At 42.9% G+C, this 20,717-nt stretch overlaps 1 protein-coding gene across 1 annotated transcript in view; it reads left to right on the top strand.

The window, feature by feature from the left end:
* Positions 1-20,717, top strand: part of kcnab1a (potassium voltage-gated channel subfamily A regulatory beta subunit 1a) — a 97,171-nt gene that overhangs the window by 55,894 nt on the left and 20,560 nt on the right. The window contains exons 8-9 of the mRNA XM_067995346.1: positions 16,577-16,662; positions 18,329-18,449. Coding sequence (XP_067851447.1) covers positions 16,577-16,662; positions 18,329-18,449 — 207 coding nt within the window. The remainder of the gene's footprint in view (positions 1-16,576; positions 16,663-18,328; positions 18,450-20,717) is intronic.

The following is a 20,717-nucleotide window of genomic DNA, read 5'->3' on the forward strand; positions in this document are numbered from 1 at the left end:
TCTCCTCATTGGCTCTGTCCCAAGGACTTAGGTAGCATTACCTCATTACTCCTTTTCTAAATAAGGACTTGTGTCTTATCACATCTCCTTTGTCTTTCACAAAACTTAGCTAATTCAAACCAGTTCCAGCCAGCTCAGGCCAGTGACTGAACTCAGGTTACTTTAGTTCAAAAGTTGCTTTTACCTGTGTGTCAGCAGTTCGGAATAAACTCAGTAGTTTCTGCAGCCCCTGGCCAACACTGGGCTGAAAGGCTTCCATCTGTGTTGGAAACTTCAATGCCACCAAGTGTCCTCCACACAGTTTAAAGATGTTGCCAATCAGAGCTCCTTAGATTTATCTGATCCAGTGTCACTGCAGCTGACATTGTGTAAGTACTTCCCAAAATGATTTATTCAATAATTTTTATCTTTTATTTTAATAAATCATTGAGAAGTGCCATAAACTATTTTGAAAATAGGGAGCAGAACTTACCAAGGCCCCACGTCCCTGGGCAGCAGGTGGCTTATTGGAAAATTATTGGTGGAAAACCACAGGCAAAGACCAGCCATTTTCTGATAAGTTGCCTGCTGTGTGGGAGACCCCGTCGTTGGCATGAGGTCTCAGAAAATTCTGCAACTATTTCTTTTGCTAAAAAAGGTATATAATTTACTTATCTTTTGATTGAAGACTTATTAGGCTTGATTCCCTGATCAATCCTTTTGTATCACATTTTCTGAAAACAGTCTTTCGCAACAGGTAATCAGGGAAACTTTAGCAGTTTTAACAGAATAAAATTCGATGTTGGGCAAAATATTTCTCTGTCCTGTCTGCTGACAATATTTTCATTTCAGAAGTAAGAACACCTGAGTAATGCAACTGTGAAAATCTAATTATTAATATAGGTTCCTTCACACCTGGACCAGAAAGTAGCTGTAATATAGACCTTAACTATTTCCAGCAAGCACACATGCCCAGTGGAAAAATTCTTCCTATACTTCTTTGAATATAGTACTTAAGAGTACCGTGCACAGTTCTAGTCTCCATATTATAAAAAGCATATAGACGGTACCATCGAGGCACTTGTTGCTGCCTCCTTACGAGCAGAAACCCCAACTGCCCCATCCTACTCTCTCACCGATTTTCTCACCCAGCGCGCCCGATGAGGGCTAATCTTGCCAATCTCCTTGCACTCACCCCTCATCCCATTCACCCCTCCTAGTGCTGACCCTGTGGACTCTGCCAGCGGATCAGCTATCACTGCCCCTCTCCACATCTCCCTCCAGAATATCCGTTCACTTATGAACAAGGCCCTTGCCATCCATGAGCTTATTGTGAATGATTGCATTGACATCATGGCCTTGACGGAGATCTGGCTGATGGGTCATGATACCTTCCCCTTTAATGAAGCCTCCCCGTCAGGCTATATCTTCCATGACTTGCCCCTCTCAGACCGCTGAGGTGATGGTGTGGCCCTTATCGCTAAATCACACTTTGGTCTGTCCCCCTCCTCCTCTGGCACCTTCTCTTCCTTTGAGCATCTCACCTTGTTTCACCCCTCTCACCTCTCTAAAATCCTTGTTCTCCACTGCCCACCCAAGTTTCTCACCGAGATATCTTCATTGCTTTTCTCCCTCAGCATCTGCACGGAGCGACTTCTCATCCTCAGTGATTTCAACCTCCATCTCAACTTATTGTGCTCTCTCTCCTCTGAGTTCACTGCCATCCTATCCTCCCTTAATCTCTCCCTCCATATAAACTCCCCTACCCATATTCACGGCCACCCACTTCGACCTTGCGATCTCACGTGGCCTTTCTACTCCCATCATGTCAATCACGGATAAGACCATCTCTGATCACTTCCTTGTATCCCTCTTCACATCCCCCTTCCAACCCCATTTCCTTCTGTGTCCGTCCCTGGAAAAAACTCTCCCCCATGTCACTTACAACTGCACTTTCAAATTGCCAACTGTCTAGCCTTTGGCCCTTCCATTCGTCACGACATTTTTGCAGCTACCGATCTACTCAATCACACCCTCACCTCCACCTATGATGCCTTTGTCCCCATTAAAACCATTACTCTCTCTCACTCTGGTTGTTCCCCCTGGTATGGTCCTCATCTCCACTCCCTTAAGTCCAAGGGAGGAGACTTGAATGTTTAATGCGGACAACTGGTTTAGCCATTCATCGTCAGATCTGGTTGGATCACATAAAGCACTATCAGGTCCTGCTCTCCTCTGCCAAAACTGCTCACTATTCCAGGATCATCCTGGAATGCAAAGATAACCCCCGGCTTCTCTTCTCCACTACAAACCGTCTTCTTAAACCACTCTTCCCTGCCCTTTCCATCCCCAACCCCAACAACAAGTGCAAGGAGCTCATGGACTTCTTTGTTACTAAGATTGAGACCATCTGTTCAGCTGCCTCTGCCACTTCCCTCCCTTCCCCTAGCCCACCAAGCCAAACTTCCCCTAAGGTTCCCCCTTGCTTTAGACCTGAACTCGCCTTTCTCTAGTTTCTCTCCTATCTCCCCTCATGCGCTCTCACCTTGACCATGAGACCACCTCCTGCTCCATCGACCCTATTCCCACCAAACTGCTAACCACCCAACTTCCCTTCCTGGCCCCCATGTTAGCTGATATTGTTAACAGTTCCCTCTCCTCAGGTACTGTCCCACTCCCCTTCAAATCTGCCATCATCACCCCCCTCATCAAAAACCCCACTCTTGACTCCTCTGTCCTTGCAAACTACCGCCCATCTCCAACCTCCCTTTCCGCTCCAAAGTCCTTGAACGTGTTGTTGCCTCCCAAATCCGTGCCCATCTTTCCCGCAACTCTATTTTTGAATCCCTCCGATCAGGTTTCCGCCCCTGCCACAGTACTGAAACGGCCCTTATCAAAGTCACAAATGACATCCTATGTGACTGTGGTAAACTATCCCTCCTCATCCTTCTCGACCTGTATACAGCCTCTGACATGGTTGTTCACACCATTCTCCTCCAGTATCTCTCCTCCGTCGACCAGCTGGGTGGGACTGCGCTCACCTAGTTCCATTCTTATCTATCCAGTCATGGCCAGAGAATCACCTCCAAAGGCTTCTCTTCCTGCTCTCGCACCGTTACCTCTGGAATCCCCCAAGGATCTATCCTTGGCTCACACCTATTTCTCATCTACATGCTGCCCCATCGGCAACATCATCCGAAAACACAACATCAGATTCTACATATACACTGACGACACCCAGCTCTACCTCACCACCACCTCTCTCAACCCTGCCACTGTTTCTCATTTGTCACACTGCTTGTCCGACATCCAGTACTGGACGAGCAAAAATTTAGATCAAAGCCAATGTCTTTGGTTCCCGCCACAGTTTCCCAACCATAGACTCCATCCCTCTCCCTGGCCACTGTCTGAGGCTGAACCAGGCCATTCGCAGCCTTGACCTCCTATTTGACCCTGAGCTGACCATCCAAGAACGCCTACTTCCACTTCTGTAACATCGCCCATCTCTATCCCTGCCTCAGCTTTTCTGCTGCTGAAAGCCTCATCCATGCCTTTGTTACCTCTAGACTCAACTATTCCAATACTCTCCTGGCTGGCTTCCCATTTTCCACCCTTCATAAACTTGAGCTCATCCAAAACTCTGCTGCCCATATCCTAACTCGCACCAAGTTCCGTTCTCCTATCACCCCTGTGCTCGCAGACCTACATTGGCTCCTGGTCCAGGAACGCCTCGATTTTTAAATTCTCATCCTCGTTTTCAAATCCCTCCATGATCCCATCTCTCCCTATCTCTGTAACTTCCTCCAACTCCACAACTCTGAGATCTCAGCGCTCCTCCAATTCTTGCCTCTTGAGCATCACCAATTTTAATCGCTCCACTATTGGCAGCTGTGCCTTCAGCTGCTAGGCCATAAGCTCTGGAATTTCGTCCCTAAACTTCTCCGCCTCGCTACCTCTTTCCTCTTTAAAACGCTCCTTAAAACCTACCTCTTTGACCAAGCTTTTGATCACCTGTCCTAATATCTCCTTATCTGGCTCGGTATCAAATTTTGTTTGATAACGCTCCTGTGAAGCGCCTTGGACATTTTACTACGTTAATAGCTCTATATAAGTGCAAGTTGTTGTTGTTGTTGTTGTTGTTGTTTGGATTGTAACAAAATTTGGGGGTTGTATCTAAACCTCTTTCACTTCATTCATAGTTGGTGAAACATCAGAGTTATTTTCTTGTCCTATTGGGCCAGAAATTGTGCAGAGCGGCATGGCATGCTCACTGCAGTTCCTGCGAGTTAAAGTAACGAAAATACTTACCGTGGGCTCTGTGACATCGAATTGCGTGATTTTGAACTGTAAAAAAATTGTGCGCTATCAACCGAGCCTCTGAGTAACGTGAATTGATGTGCATGGAACAGCCTGTGAGAATAGAATACACGGCCACAAAATCTATCAGGAAGAGAAGTCACGCCCACAGATTCAGGCTGCATTGCTCAAGCAGACAAGTAGACTTCATTCATTTAAAGTTAGTATTCTGGATGTCAATGTAAATAAAAAAGATTAATTTATTTTTATAAAAAGCCAAACAAATAATTGAATTAAATTAAAAAGAGACAGAAGGGAAAAATAATTTTCTTTTTAAATGTCCAAAAATTATTAAAATAAGGAGTAATATGGGACTCCACATTTTAAAAAGTTTAATTTTTAGTTGTTTGGCAGTCAGTACGACTAACCACACTGTTAAAACTTAGTTTAGACCTGGTATTTTCAAGCATACCTGTTTGTTGGTGTAATCAGTTGCTTATCTGCCCAACTGGAAAGTAAGTTTGCACTTTTTCAGTGATTTATCGTTTTGCAGCGTGCGATGGCCCTTTAATGCAAAGCTGTCAAATCGCCGGCGAACCAATAGGAGCAAGTTCACTATATCCGCATTTCACTGTGCATGTGCAAACGTGGGAACTTGCTCCTTCAATTTACCGCTAAAAACAGAGAGCGCTGTTGAGCTCCACCGTTATTTCAGGAGCAATTTCTGACTCATTGTCCAAAAAATACTGCCAGCCTTTTTTCATTCTTCATTTATTCAGTATCTAATAGTGTTCAGACTGTGGCAGTTATTGTGTAAGGAGTGTTCATAGGAGGAACAATAATACTAGCATTGCCTGAGGGAAATTTTTGCCTTCGCTGTCTGGGTGATATTCTGGCTGGCCTGTTATCGAACCTGTCCAATTTTCACACCACTGACTTCAATTAAATGAAAATTGTGCGGGTTCTATAACAGGTGGGTGATGTTCTCTGCTAGATTACAGGCAGTGAAGGCGGAAATTTTCTCCTAAATGTGGAATAAAATTAAATTGTGGTCTTTAATTTATTAAATAAGTTATTTTTATCCTAGAGAGAAAATAGCCTCAGCATTTACTCTGTGTCGTCTGATGCCATTCTTTCCCGGGGGACAACCCTACAGATTTCTGGTGCACTGGCAGGACAGCACCATGAAAACAATGGATATTGTTTATATTAATTTAGCAGCAACAATCAGCACTTCATACTGCTAAATAGAATTGTCAAAATGGTGACCTGTGACACTGCAACAAATATTGAATAGAAATCCACCCTTAATATCCTTCTGAGACAAATGCTGTCAATATTTTTAAAATTAAGCAAGAGAAGTTTTCCTTCTCAGTGCTTATTCTCCATGACATTCTCTTCTATATTGTAAAAGTCTTGGATCCTAGCTTTTTCGTAGTAGACTGCATTAGATGAAAAAAATGTCTGTTTTAACCACTGCATGCATGAGATTGTTGATGGAGATCGTTCAATTTTTAGAGTATAATTATGTGTCATGGGAATAAACTCGACTGAAAAGAGCAGATTCTGATTAGAAATTGTTGGCCCTGCGCTCTTTTTCTGCAGCAGCTGTGACGTGAATGTGGTTGAAGGAGGAACGTTGGCCAGAACACACTGGAAGAACTCACTGCTCCTCAGTTAGCGCCATGGAACCTTTAATGCCCACACAAAAAACTTGAATAGACTGACAGAGCCTTAGATTAATGAGTCATCTGAAGAATGGATGCAGAATAAAATAAGTCATCATGTGAAAAATCAAAAATGAATCACTAAAGCAGCCTGGCATGTTTTTTCAAAACACTGATGTTTTATAAAGGTTATTTGTCACTTTTTCATTTTGATCTTTGTTGCTAATCGAGTCACTGCAGCACAGAAACAGGCCATTCGGCCCAACTGGTCTTTGCTGCATTTATGCTCCACATGAGCCTCCTCCCTCCTTACTTCATTTAATCCTATCAGGATACCCTTCTATTGCTTTCTCCCTCATGTGCATATCTAGATTCCCCATAAATGCATCTATGCTATTTGCCTCAACTAATCTTTGTGGTTGCGTGTTCCGCATTTTTATCACTCTTTGGGTAAAGAAGTTTCTCCTGAAATCCCTATTGGATTTATTAGCGACTATTTTATATTTATGACCTCTAGTTTTGGACTCCCCCACAAGTGGAAACATTTTCTCCACATCCACCCTATCAAACACTTTCATTATCTTAAAGACCTCTATCAGCCTTCTCTTTTCTAGAGTAAAGAGTCCCAGCCTGTTCAACTTTTCCTGATAAATATATCCTCTCAGTTCTGATATCATCCTTGTGAATGCTTTTTGCACCCTCTCCAATGCCTGTATAGCCTTTCTCATAATATGGAGACCCTAACTGTGCACAATACTCCAAGTATGGTCTAACCAGGGTTCTATGCAAGATTAACATAACTTCTTTGCTTTTCAATTCTATCCCTCTGGAAATGAACCCTAGTGCTTGATTTGCCTTTTTTATGACCTTATTAATCCACGTCACTACTTTTAGTGATTTGTGTATTTGCACCCCGAGATCCCTTTGCTCCTCTATCCTGTTTAAACTCTTATTATCCAAGCAGTATGTGGCCTCCTTATTCTTCCTACCAAAATGCACAACCTCACACTTATCTATAATGAAATTCATTTGCCAACTACATGCCCATTCTGCAAGTTTATTAATTTCCTCTTACATTTTGACACATTCTTCCTTTGTATTATCTACAATTTGGTGTCATTTTGAAATTGTACCTCTGATTCCCAAATCCAAATCGTTAATGTAAATTATGAACAACAGTGGTCCCAGCACCGATCCCTGTGGAACACCACTTCCCACCTTTTGCCAGTCTGAGTAGCTACCCTTAACCCCTACTCTCTGTTTCCTGTTTTGTAGCCAGCTTGCTGTCCATTCTGCTACCTGTCCCCTGACTCCACATGCTCTGACGTTAGCCATGAGCATACAATGTGCTACCTCACCAAAGACCTTTTGAAAATCCAAATATATTACATCTACTACATTACCCTTTACTCTTTCTGTTACTTGTTCAAAGAATTCAATAAGGTTGGTCAAGCATAACTTTCCCTTCTGAAATCCGTGCTGACAATTCTCTAGTATATTTTCGTTTTCTAGATGTCTTTCTGTTACATCTTTGAGTAAAGATGCTGTTATCTTTCCTACCACTGATGTTAAGCTAACTGGTCTATAGTTCCCTGGACTTGTTCTAGCTCCCTTTTTAAATATGGGAATAACATTAGCTGTCCGCCAGTCCTCTGGCACTATTCTCTTTTCTAATGAATTTTTATACATATGTAATAGTGCCTCTGCTATCTCCTCCCTAACTTCTTTTAATATTCGTTTATGCAATTCATTCAGACTAGGGGTCTTATCTTCCCTAAGTTTGATTATTTCCCCCCTTTCTATCTTAAATGTTTTAATATCTTTCTTGATCTCCTCTTCTAATGTCCTGCCCACCTTATTAGTCTCCCTGGTAAATACTGAAGCAAAGTAACTATTCAGTATTTCTGCCATTTTGCTGTCATTACCTGTGAGTTTATCTTATGCATCCCTTAATGGCCCTATCCCTATCCTGATTTTTCTTTTGTTATTTATGTGTCTGTAGAATACTTTACTGTTTCTTTTTATATTCCTTGATAATATAATGTCATAGTTCCTCTTTGTTTTCCTAATTGTTTTTTTGATTTCTTTCCTAACCTCTTCGTATTCCCTTTTGTCATCCTCTCCTTTATTGACATGTACTTAGAGTATGCTTTTTTCTCAAGTTTCAATTTAACCCTTATATCTTTATTCACTCCTAGTTCTCCTGAACTCTCTTGACGACTGTTTCAAATATTTCCCACTGCTGTTCTATTTCATTGTCTGTCAAAACTTTTTCCCAGTTTACCTGCCCTAGTTCCAGTCTCATCACCTCAAAACTAGCTTTGTTCCAGTCTATTACTTTGGGCTTTGTCTTACTTAGAATCATAGAAATTTACAGCACAGAAGGAGGCCATTCGGCCCAGCGTGTCTGTGCTGGACGAGAAAGAGCCATCCAGCCTAATCCTACTTTGCAGCTCTTGGTCCATAGTCTTCTAGGTTGCGGCACTTCAAGTGCACATCCAAGCACCTTTTAAATGTGATGAGGGTTTCTACCTCTACCACCTTTCCAGGCATTGAGTTCCAGACCCCTACCACCCTTTGGGTTAAAACATTTTTCCTCAGCTCTCCTATGATCCTTCTACCAATTACTTTAAATCTCTGCTAAGGGAAATAGGTCCTTCCTATCCACTTTATCTAGGCCCCTCATAATTTTATACACCTCAATTAGATCTCCCCTCAGCCTCCTCCGTTCCAAAGAAAACAACCCCAGCCTATCCAATATTTCCTCATAGCTAAAATTCTACAGTTCTGGCAACATCCTCTGTACCCTGTCTAGTGCAATCACATCGTTCCTGTAATGTGATAAGCAGTGCGCAACTGTACGCAACTTATGTCTTTCTCATAACATAAACAAATAAGATTCTAAGGGCGCTTGAGAGGGTAGAAGCTGAGAGGTTGTTTCCCATGGCTGGAGATTCTAGAACTAGAGGGCATAGTCGCAGGATAAGGGGTCAGCCATTTAAGACTGAGATGAGGAGGCATTTCTTCACTCAGAGGGTTGTGAATCTTTGGAATTCTCTACCCCAGAGGGCTGTGGATGCTCAGTCATTGAATATATTCAAGGCTGAGATAGATAAATTTTTGGACTCTAGGGGAATCAAAGGATATGGGGATCGGGTAGGAAAGTGGAGTTGAGGTAGAAGATCAGCCATGAGCTTATTGAATGGCGGAGCAGGCTCGAGGGGCCGTATGGCCTACTCCTGCTCCTATTTCTTAAGTTCTTATCTTCTCTTATGTTCTCAATCATTATTTTAAACCTTATTATGTTATGATCTAGAGTAGCTGCAGAACATTCTGGAGGGGGAGGGTGAACAGCCAGAGGTCGTGGTCCATATCGGTACCAACGATATAGGTAGAAAGAGGAATGAGGTCTTGCAGGCAGATTTTAAGGAGTTAGGAAAGAGATTAACAAGCAGGACCTCAAAGGTAGTAATTTCCAGATTACTCCCGGTGCCACGCTCTAGTAAGCATAGAAATAGGAGTATAGAGCAGATGAATGCGTTGCTGGAGAGATGGTGCAGGAGGGAGGCAGTTCTGGGGGGAGTTGGGGCCTGTACAGGCTGGACGGGTTGCACCGCAACAGAGCTAGGACCAATGTCCTTGCGAGGAGGTTCGCTAATGCTGTGGTGTTGGGTGGGGGGGGGGGTTTAAACTAATTTGGCAGGGGGATGGGCACCAGGATGTAGCATTGGAAAGGAGAAACAAGGTGCACAAAGGATTGGGAGAGAAAGATAGCACTAGAGTAAGAAATAGTACAGTATTGGGTGGGATCAGACTAAGATTGGTTTACAGTGCATGTGTGTAAATGCACGAAGCATGGTAAGCAAGGTTGGTGAGTTGCAAACGCAGTAAGCCACATGGGAATATGATGTTGTGGTGATAACGGAGACCTGGCTCAAAAAAGGGCAGGATTGGGTACTAAATATTCCTGGATACAAGGTGTTCAGGAAAGATAGGGAAGGGAAGAAAGGATTGGGTGGGAGGCAGCATTGGCAGTATTGATTAAAGAGAATATTACAGTGCTGGAGAGAAAGGATGTCCTGGAAGGGTCAAGGACAGAATCTATTTGGCTAGAGATAAGAAACAATAGAGGTGCCATTACACTATTGGGTGTATTCTATAGGCCACCAACTAGTGGGAAGGATATGGAGGAGCAAATTTGCAGGGAAATTACAGAGAGGTGCAAAAGCAATAGAGTAGTGATAATGGGGGGTTTCAACTATCCTAATATAGACTGGGATTGTAATAATATAAAGGGCAAAGAGGGGGAGGAATTTTTGAAGTGTGTTCAGGAGAACTTTCTTGACCAGTAGATTTCCAGCCCAATGAGAGAGCAGGCATTGCTGGATTTGGTTCTGGGGAATGAGGCGGGCCAAGTGGAGCAAGTGTCAGTGGGAAACACTAAGGAACAGCGATCATATTATCATAAGGTTTAGCATAGCTATGGAAAAGGACATGGACCACTCTAAAGTAAAAATACTCAATTGGAGGAGGGCCAACTTCAGTGGGATGAGAACAGATCTGGCCCAGGTAAATTGGAATCAAAGATTGGCAGGCAAAACTGTAATTGAACAGTGGGTGGCCTTTAAGGAGGAGATGGTTCGTGTACAGTCTAGGCACATTCCCACGAGGCAGAAAGGTAGGGCAACTAAAGCCAGAGCTCCCTGGATGACAAAAGAGATAGAGAGTAAGATGAAGCAGAAAAAAGGGACATATGACAGATGTTAGGTTGATAACACAAGTGAGAACCAGGCTGAATATAGAAAGTTCAGAGGGGAAGTGAAAAAGGAAATAAGAGGGGCAAAGAGAGAGTATGAGAATAGACTGGCGGCCAACATAAAAGGGAATCCAAAAGTCTTCTAAGGGCACGTAAACAGTAAACGGGTAGTAAGCAGAGAGGGGTGGGACCGATTAGAGACCAAAAAGGAGATCTACCCGTGGAGGCAGAGGACATGGCCGAGGTACTAAATGAATACTTTGTATCTGTCTTTTACCAAGGACGATGATACTGCCAGAGTCTCAGTAAAGGAAGATGTAGTTGAGTTACTAGATGGGCTAAAAATTGATAAAGAGGAGGTACTAGAAAGGCTAGCTGTACTTAAAGTAGATGAGTTACCCGGTCTGGATGGGATGCATCCTAGGTTGCTGAGTGAAGTAAGGGTGTAAATTGCGGAGGTATTGGCCATAATCTTCCAAACATCCTTAGATACGGGGTGGTGCCAGAGGACTGGAGAAATGCAAATGTTAAATCCTTGTTCAAAAAAGCGTGTAAGGATAAACCCAGCAACTACAGGCCAGTCAGTTTAACCTCAGTGGTGGGGAGACTTTTAGAAACGATAATCTGGGACAGAATTAACAATCACTTGGACAAGTGTGGATTGATTAGGGAATGCCAGCACGGATTTGTTAAAGGCAAATTGTGTTTAACCAACTTGATAGAGTTTTTTGATAAGGTAACAGAAAGGGTCGATAAGGGCAATGCAGTTGATGTAGTGTATATGGATTTTCAAAAGGCGTTTGATAAAGTGCCACATAATAGGCTTGTCATCAAGATTGAAGCCCATGGAATAAAAGGGGCAGTAGCAGCATGGATACAGAATTGGCAGAGTAACAGGAAACAGAGAGTAGTGGTGAACGGTTGTTTTTCAGACTAGAGGGAGGTGTATAGTGGTGTTACCCAGGGGACGGTACTGGGACCACTGCTTTTCTTGATATAAATTAATGACTTGGACTTGGATGTGCAGGGTACAATTTCCAAATTTGCAGATGACACAAAACTTGGTAGTGTAGTGAACAGTGAGGAGGAGATACAGAGGCTGGTGGCATGGGCGGACACATGGCAGATGAAATTTAACGCAGAGAAATGCAAAGTGCTACATTTCGGAAGGAAGAATGAGGAGAGGCAATATAAACTAGAAGGCACAATTCCAAAAGGGGTACAGGAACTGAGAGATGTGTACACAAATTGTTGAAGGTGGCAGGGCAGATTGAGCAAGCAGTTAAAAAAGCATATGAGATCCTGGGGTTTATAAATAGAGGCATAGTACAAAAGCAAGAAAGTCATGATGAACCTTTATAAAACACAACTGGCATATTGTGTCCAGTTCTGGGCACCACACATTAGGAAAGATGTGAAGGCCTTAGAGAGGGTGCAGAAGAGATTTACTAGAATGATTCCAGGGCTGAGAGACTTTAGCTACGTGGATAGACTGGAAAAGTTGGGGTTGTTCTCCTTGGAACAGAGAAGGTTGAGAGGAGATTTGATAGAGGTATTTAAAATCATGAAGGGTCTAGACAGAGTAGATAGAGAGAAACTGTTCCCATTGGTGAAAGGGTCAAGAACCAGAGGACATAGATTTAAGGTGATTGGCAAAAGAACCAAAGGTGACATGAGGAAAAACTTTTTTACACAGCGAATGGTTGTGATCTGGAATGCATTGCCTGAGGGGGTGGTGGAGGCAGATTCAATCGTGGCTTTCAAAAGGGAATTGGATGAGTACTTGAAAGGAAATAAATTGTAGGGCTACGGGGATAGGGCGAGGAAGTGGGAACTAGCTGTATTGCTCTTGCATAGAGCCGGCATGGACTCAATGGGCCAACTGCCCTCCTTCCGCGCTGTAACCTTTCTATGATTCTATGATCGCTATTGCCTAGATATTCCCCTATGCTTACTTCTCTTATCTGTTCTGGTTCATTTCCCATTACTAGATCCAGCAGTGATTCCTCTCTTGTTGGGCTTCTCACATACTGGGTAAGAAAGGAGTCCTGTACACACTGTAAAAAGTCCATTCCCTTTTCTCTTTTCCCGACCACTCCTTGCTAGTTTATTTGGGGGTAGTTAAAATCTCCCATGGTCATTATTCGATGTTTTTTACTCATTTCTTAGATTTGTCTACATATTTTATCCTCCACTTCCCTTCCACTATTGGGTGGTCTGTAGAATATACCTATTAATGTGACTGATCCCTTATCTTTTGTCTCATTCCATATGGATTCTGTTTCTATCTTAATGTTACTTATATCCCTTTTTTATGTGGTCTCTTATTAGTACTCAGTACAACTATCCCACCTCCCACCCCTTCCTCCCCTATCCTTTCTAAATACATTAAATCCTGCAATATTTAATTGCCAGTCCTGTTCCTTATGTAGCCATGTTTCAGTTATCCTTACCACATCTGGCTCCTCACTACGAATCATTGCCTCCAGTTCCCCCATTTTGTTTTGGATGCTGTGTACATTGCTGTACAGGGAATTTAATTTGTTTTTAGTAATTGTTCCCCTCCCTTTGTTTCTAACAGTCATTTTGTACTTATGCTCTATAACTGTATTTGTTCCCTGACCGTTCGTTACCCTTATTCCTTAACTTGGTCTGACCTTTACTCTCATTTCCTATTTCTTTTTTCTTCAGACTTATGATACCCTCCCCAGATCCCTCCCTCCCCCCCACCCCGTCTTACTAGTTTAAAGTCTTATTGACAGCCCTATTTATCCTTTCTACTAGGACACTGGTCCCATTCGGGTTCAGGTGGAGCCTATCCCAGTGGTACAGCTCGTTCCTGTCCCAGTACTGGTGCCAGTGTCCTATAAAATGGAACCTCTCATTCACACACCGGTCTTTCAGCCACACATTCACCTTCCTGATCTGCCTATCCCTATGCCAATTAGCACGTAGCTTGGGTAGTAATCCCAAGATTACCATCCGTGAGGTCCTTTTTTATTTAGTTCCTAACTTCTAATATTCTCTTAGCAGGACCTCCTCCCTTTTCTTCCCTATGTCATTGGTCCCAACATGTACCGCGACAACTGGATCTTCCCCCTCCCTTTCCAAGTTCCTCTCCAGTTGCTCCGAGATATCTTTTACATTCGCACCAGGTAGGCAACACACACCCCTGGATTTTCAGTGGCGACTGCAGAGGACGCTATCTATCCCCCTAATTATCGAATCCCCTATTACTACAACCTTTCTATTGTGTTCCTCCCCCTCTTGGACTGCCTCCTGCTGCACGGTGCCATGGTGAGCATTCTGGCTGTCCTTCCCGCAGCCTATATCCCTAATCTCACAGGTAGCAAGTACATTGTACCTGTTAGATAGGACCAGTGTCTGCGGGACCTCCTTCTCTACCTCCCCTTGGTTCCCCTGCCCCTGCTGAACTTTGTGTCGGAGTGTCTCTAACTCGCACTCCAGCTCAAGGACTCTGAGCTAGAGTGACTCAAGGCAGAGATATTTACTGCAGATGTGCCAATTCGCAACAGTCTCGCTGTCAACAGACTCCCACATACTACAGTCCTGACACACAACCTGTACGGCCATTTCTAGTTGTTATTTATTTATTTGTTAGTATTAATTTAATTCTAGAACTAATAGGAACACTCAAGGTCTAGATTATATTTAGTAGATGGATTTAGCGTGATTTTAAATTAATTAGTAATGAATTATTCTGAATATTTATTTAACTATTTGTTTATAGTTTATTGATAAAGATAGAGTGTGTATAGTAAATTAAAGACTTAGTTCCTCGGGTTCCGCCGCTCTCCCTCTGCGCTGACTATCTCGTCACCTTTTGAGATTTTTCCCTGGGTTTATTTAACTGCTCTGGTTTCCTACTCTAATATTTGTATTTGAAAATATTATTTTATTTTAGCTGTTGTTATAATGTTAAAATACTATAATTTATTCAGTTCACCATTCCTTGGAGATCTTTTCACTGCAGTTAACATTTCAGTCAGTCATTTTAAAAAACTGATTGTAATTTGCATTAGCCGCAGTAATACAGGCAACAAATGTAAAATTGTATACTTCTTCCAAATGCTTCCTGCACCCACTGCTGCACACATTCTAGAGGGATCTGTGTGCCTGCTCCCTTGGGAAATGTTCCATTTTTACATTCAGAATTTTTCAAAATGCTTTTACTTACTTCAAAATGGATAGATTTTTAATCTAAAAGAATTGTGGAAAAATAAGTGACATTTTGGCAATATCCATTTTTCAACTGAAGATTGTGGCAAAAATTATAAGAATTCCCTCATTTCTTGCAAAAATATTACAGGATTATAAATATGGATTGGTACTCTTTGTTACTGGACCTGATAAATCATTTTAAAATTGTTAAATGGTTGTTCTAATGGAAGCATTCTTCTCCCCACTCCTCCATTCAATGAGGCACTCTTCTTTACCTTTTACTACCCAGTTCCCACTGGTACTCTTCTCCCTCTCAATTAATGCTAGCACTCTCCTCCCTTTCCCTATTCTCCACCCATACAAGCTAGCACTCATCAACTCCATCTCAATGAAGTCAGGCACTCTTCTCTGCCCCCCCTCCCCCTCCCTGTTCACACTGACACTTTCATCCTCCATTCAGTTCCTGCTAGCATTCTTTACCTCCACAATTCCAGTTGGCATCTCTCACTCCCTTCCTCCCTCAGTTCATGCTGATACCTTTTACTTCCTCGGTTCTCACTGGCCCTTTCCTCTCCTCCCTCAGCATCACTCCTGACAAATCCCAATCTCGCAAAACATTTGTAAAAACTACCATCCACGGTAGCATTTTAACCTCTGTAGCAGGAGATTGGGGTGGGGATAGCACTCATGTTTGCTGTCCAACATGGATGGAAAGAGTACGTAAGTGTTGCCCTGGTTACGTCCCGATCAGCAGGATTTAACAGAGTGGTAAATATGCCTGCTGATTGACTGCATTTTCCAATGCTGTCCATTACCGTCAAATTAAAATATTGTAGCATTAAAGAAATTACAGCACAGAAGGAGGCCTGAGGCCTGTGCTCATGTTAACTCTTACACTGGAGCTAACTACACATCCACTTTTTTTTATTCGTTCATGGGATCAGGGCGTCGCTGGCAAGGCCAGCATTTATTGCCCATCCTTAATTGCCCTTAAACTTCCTGCTCCACGTGTTGTTTGAACTCAGAGCTGGGGTTTTATTCAAATAAGAACAGGACTCCAACCATGTACAAGAATCGGCACTTGTGCATCATGACTGACATTGGAAAAAAATGGAAAATCAGAAAATGGGCAGATAATTTCTGTATCCTGCTGCAATTGTATCTCTCCCAGCAAGAAAGCATTACCTATAATGCTAATGTCACTAAGAAATTGGTTTTGCCTGGCAAGTGAAATGGATGTATTGTATAATCCCTTCTCCTAAAGTGTGCTGGGACAAATAATATCCTAGAATGTAGCAAGATGAACCAGTGTGATTACAGTTATATTTTCTGAAATAATATAAGCAACAGTGGGGTGGGAAAGTTCAACAGAGGGCAAGCAATGGGGTTACCAGCAAGACAATGGGACTTCAGGTCAAATCTACTATGGTTTAAAAACCCTGAAGCAAAGGATGAGTAGAGTTCAGAACTGGCTTGCCCTTTGAAAAGCAAAATATTTTTTTTGATGATTGCAGTAGTTGAAATGAACTGAATTCGTGAAAGTTACTATCTAGAGGAAAATGTAAGCATGTGGCATTACCAACAACAAATATTCCTATTCTGCTGAATGCCATGTTTCATGTTTTATCCTTTCTCATTGTGAAGGATGAGCTATCTGATTTTTTTCTTTTGGTTTACTTTCCCCCCCCTCATTTAGAGATTGTCCGGGCCATGACATACGTGATAAACCAAGGAATGGCCATGTACTGGGGGACATCCCGTTGGAGTGCCATGGAGATTATGGTATTCACCTTTTAAATACTTTATTAGATATAAAACAACTGCACAATTTATGCTCTAAGGATGTAAATGGTCATTTAAAATCTTCAGAAAAAATATCAATTCAAAGTTATATCTGAGATCTAGCCTGTCTGTATAAGCACAGTTCAGTCTGGAACCAAATACTATTCATAAATTCTAACTGGCAAATGTGTGAAGCCTGCCTTGGAATTACAATGTGATTTGACTGCACTTATTGGTTTTGTCAAAAATTCCTCTCTATTTTAGTAGATGCATTCATTAAAACAAATTAATGTTTTCATTAAAATAGCACAGAAAGGAATTTTAGAGAGCAAATTAAATATTTGCATCTATTCATACCACAGTGTTATTTCAAGGACATAGAGTCATAGAGTCATAGAGTTATACAGCACGGATAGAGGCCCTTCGGCCCATCGTGTCCGCGCCGGCCATCAGCCCTGTCTACTCTAATCCCATATTCCAGCATTTGGGCCGTAGCCTTGTATGCTATGGCATTTCAAGTGCTCATCCAAATGCTTCTTGAATGTTGTGAGGGTTCCTGCCTCCACAACCCTTTCAGGCAGTGAGTTCCAGACTCCAACCACCCTCTGGGTGAAAAAGTTCTTTCTCAAATCCCCTCTAAACCTCCCGCCTTTTACCTTGACCTTTTCCCCACGTAAAAAAACTATTCGATCTGACAGCATTGATAATGTAAGTGAGCTCCCTTGCTTTTCCAGAATGGCCCCATTTACCTAAAGGTATTAGAAAGTTTCAAATCCTATGGTAACTACCCTGTAATTTTATTTCCTGGGCTAGCACCTCAATCACAAAACTTTGCAATGTGATAAAATCAAAAAGCAGTGTGATGGTCAAATGACCTATTCCCATTCATCAATAGCCTCTTGGGATGAAGCAACACTTTGTACATGAAACGCTAAGTGGGAAAACAGAAAATGCTGCAAATCCACACCTATCTGAAAGAGAAACACAGGTTGGCTATTTAGTTCTAACCTTTCATCGGGGCCCTGATGAAGTTTTGGTGTTAACCTATCTTTTTTAGATACTGACTGACCTATAGAATCATAGAATGATACAGCACAGAAGGAGGCCATTCGGTCCATTGTGCCTGTGCTGGCACTTTGAAAGAGCTAGATGTACACTTCTAACATTTTCTGTTCTTATTAGGTTTTTTGACATTATTAAATGCAGTAACATAAAGCTAGCAGTCTATAAAGTCAAAGGTAAAACATGTTTACCGTATAGTGCATATCACCTGAGAAAAGGAGGCTGTGAAGCATTGAGAGCTTGCGTTATTAGCATCATCAATGTCCATTTGTTCGAATTAAAGGTATTCTTCAATAGACAGAGTAACAAACCAAGGGAAAGAGATTCTTCCTATTGCTAATTTTAGCAAAAATGTCACAAGTGCAAAATGGGATTGCCCGACATTTACAGTAGAACTATCAATGGGAGAATTTTACCCACAAATGTTTATTACAAATATTTGGTAACAAGTTGTTTGTGTGCAAGTGAATAGTGTCTTAACATTTCACCCCATCTATTCCAATTTTTGAAATGTTTCTGATGAAAATCATGGAGTCTTAGTACAGTATTGTTAGAATCTGATTTTAACTTTGGTGACAGTCTTTCTTTTACTGATTTTCCTTAGGAGGCCTACTCAGTTGCGAGACAGTTTAATTTGATCCCTCCAGTCTGTGAACAAGCAGAATATCATATTTTCCAGAGAGAGAAGATTGAGGTTCAACTCCCTGAGCTTTACCATAAAATTGGTGAGTGTTTACAACATAGTTAATGCAGTGGTCTCTAGTTTCAAGATGTACCATAAAAAGCTGCATCCTAATTGTTGAAAAGAAAGACTTGTATTTACAGAGTGGCTTATCACATTTCTCAGATGCTTTAAAGTGCTTCATATACAATACGGTAGCATAGTGGTTATGTTACTGGACTAGTAATCCAGAGGCCCGGATTAATAATCTGGAGTCATGAGTTCAAATCTCTGCCACGGCAGCTGGGGAATTTAAATTCAATTAATTAAAATAAAATCTGGAATTAAAATACTAGTATCAGTAATGGTGGCCATGAAACTACCAGAATTGTCGTAAAAACCCATCTGGTTCACTAATGCCCTTTAGGGAAGGAAACCTGCCGTCCTTACCCGGTCTGGCCTACATATGACTCCAGACCCACAGCAATGTGGTTGATTCTTAATTGCCCTCTGAAATGGCCTAGCAAGCCACCCAGTCGTAAAATCTCACTAAAAAAAGTCACAATAAGAATAAAACCGGACGGACCACCCGGCATCGGACCACTAGGCACCGGACACGACAAAGGCAAAACAAGCCCAGTCGACCCTGCAAAGTCCTCCTCACTAACATCTGGGGACTTGTGCCAAAATTGGGAGAGCCGTCCCACAGACAAGTCAAGCAACAGCCTGACATAGCCATACTCACAGAATCATACCTTTCAGCCAACGTCCCAGACTCTTCCATCACCATCCCTGGGTATGTCCTGACCCACCAGAGGTGGCGGTACAGTGATATACAGTCAGGAGGGAGTGGCCCTGGGAGTCCTCAACATTCACTCTGGATCTCATGGCATCAGGTCAAACATGGGCAAGGAAACCTCCTGCTGATTACCACCTACTGCCCTCCCTCAGCTGATGAATCAGTCCTCCTCCATGTTGAATACCACTTGGAGGAAGCACTGAGGGTAGCAAGGGCACAGAATGTACTCTGGGTGGGGGACTTCAATGTCCATCACCAAGAGTGGCTCGGTAGCACCACTACTGGCCGAGTCCTGAACGACGTAGCTGCTAGACTGGGCCTGCGGCAGGTGGTGAGCGAACCAACACGAGGGGAAAAACTTACTTGACCTGTCGCAGATGCATCTGTCCATGACAGTATTGGTAGGAGTGACCACCGCACAGTCCTCGTGGAGATGAAGTCCCGTCTTCGCACTGAGGACACCATCCAACGTGTTGTATGGCACTACCACCGTGCTAAATGGGATAGATTTACAACAGATCGAGCAGCTCAAAACTGGGCATCCATGAGGCGCTGTGGGCCATCAGCAGCAGCAGAATTGTATTCCAGCACAATCTGTAACCTCATGGCCTGGCATATTCCTCACTCTACCATTACCAACAAGCCAGGGGATCAACCCTGGTTCAATGAGGAGTGTAGAAGAGCATGCCAGGAGCAGCACCAGGTGTACCTAAAAATGAGGTACCAACCTGGTGAAGCTACAACTCAGGACTACATGCATGCTAAACAGCGGAAGCAACATGCTATAGACAGCGCTAAGCGATTCCACAACCAACGGATCAGATCAAAGCTCTGCAGTCCCGCCACATCCAGTCGTGAATGGTGGTGGACAATTAAACAACTAATGGGTGGAGGAGGCTCTATAAACATCCCCATCCTCAACAATGGCGGAGTCCAGCACGTGAGTGCAAAAGACAAGGCTGAAGCGTTTGAAACCATCTTCAGCCAGAAGTGCCGAGTGGATGATCCATCTCGGCCGTCTCTCGATATCCCCACCATCACAGAAGCCAGTCTTCAGCCAATTCGATTCACTCCACGTGATATCAAGAGACAGCTGAGTGCACTGGATACAGCAAAGGCGATGGGCCCCGACAACATCCCAGCTGTAATGCTGAAGACTTGTGCTCCAGAACTAGCTGCGCCTCTAGCCATGCTGTTCCAGTACAGCTACAACACTGGCATCTATCCGACAATGTGGAAAATTGCCCAGGTATGTCCTGTCCACAAAAAGCAGGACAAATCCAATCCGGCCAATTACCGCCCCATCAGTCTACTCTCAATCATCAGCAAAGTGATGGAAGGTGTCGTCGACAGTGCTATCAAGCGGCACTTACTCACCAATAACCTGCTCAAAAATGCTCAGTTTGGGTTCCGCCAGGACCACTCTGCTTCAGACCTCATTACAGCCTTGGTCCAAACATGGACAAAAGAGCTGAATTCCAGAGGTGAGGTGAGAGTAACTGCCCTTGACATCAAGGCAGCATTTGACCGAGT

Source organism: Heptranchias perlo, chromosome 13, assembly GCF_035084215.1.
Source record: "Heptranchias perlo isolate sHepPer1 chromosome 13, sHepPer1.hap1, whole genome shotgun sequence".
NCBI classification, from domain to species: Eukaryota; Metazoa; Chordata; class Chondrichthyes; order Hexanchiformes; family Hexanchidae; genus Heptranchias; species Heptranchias perlo.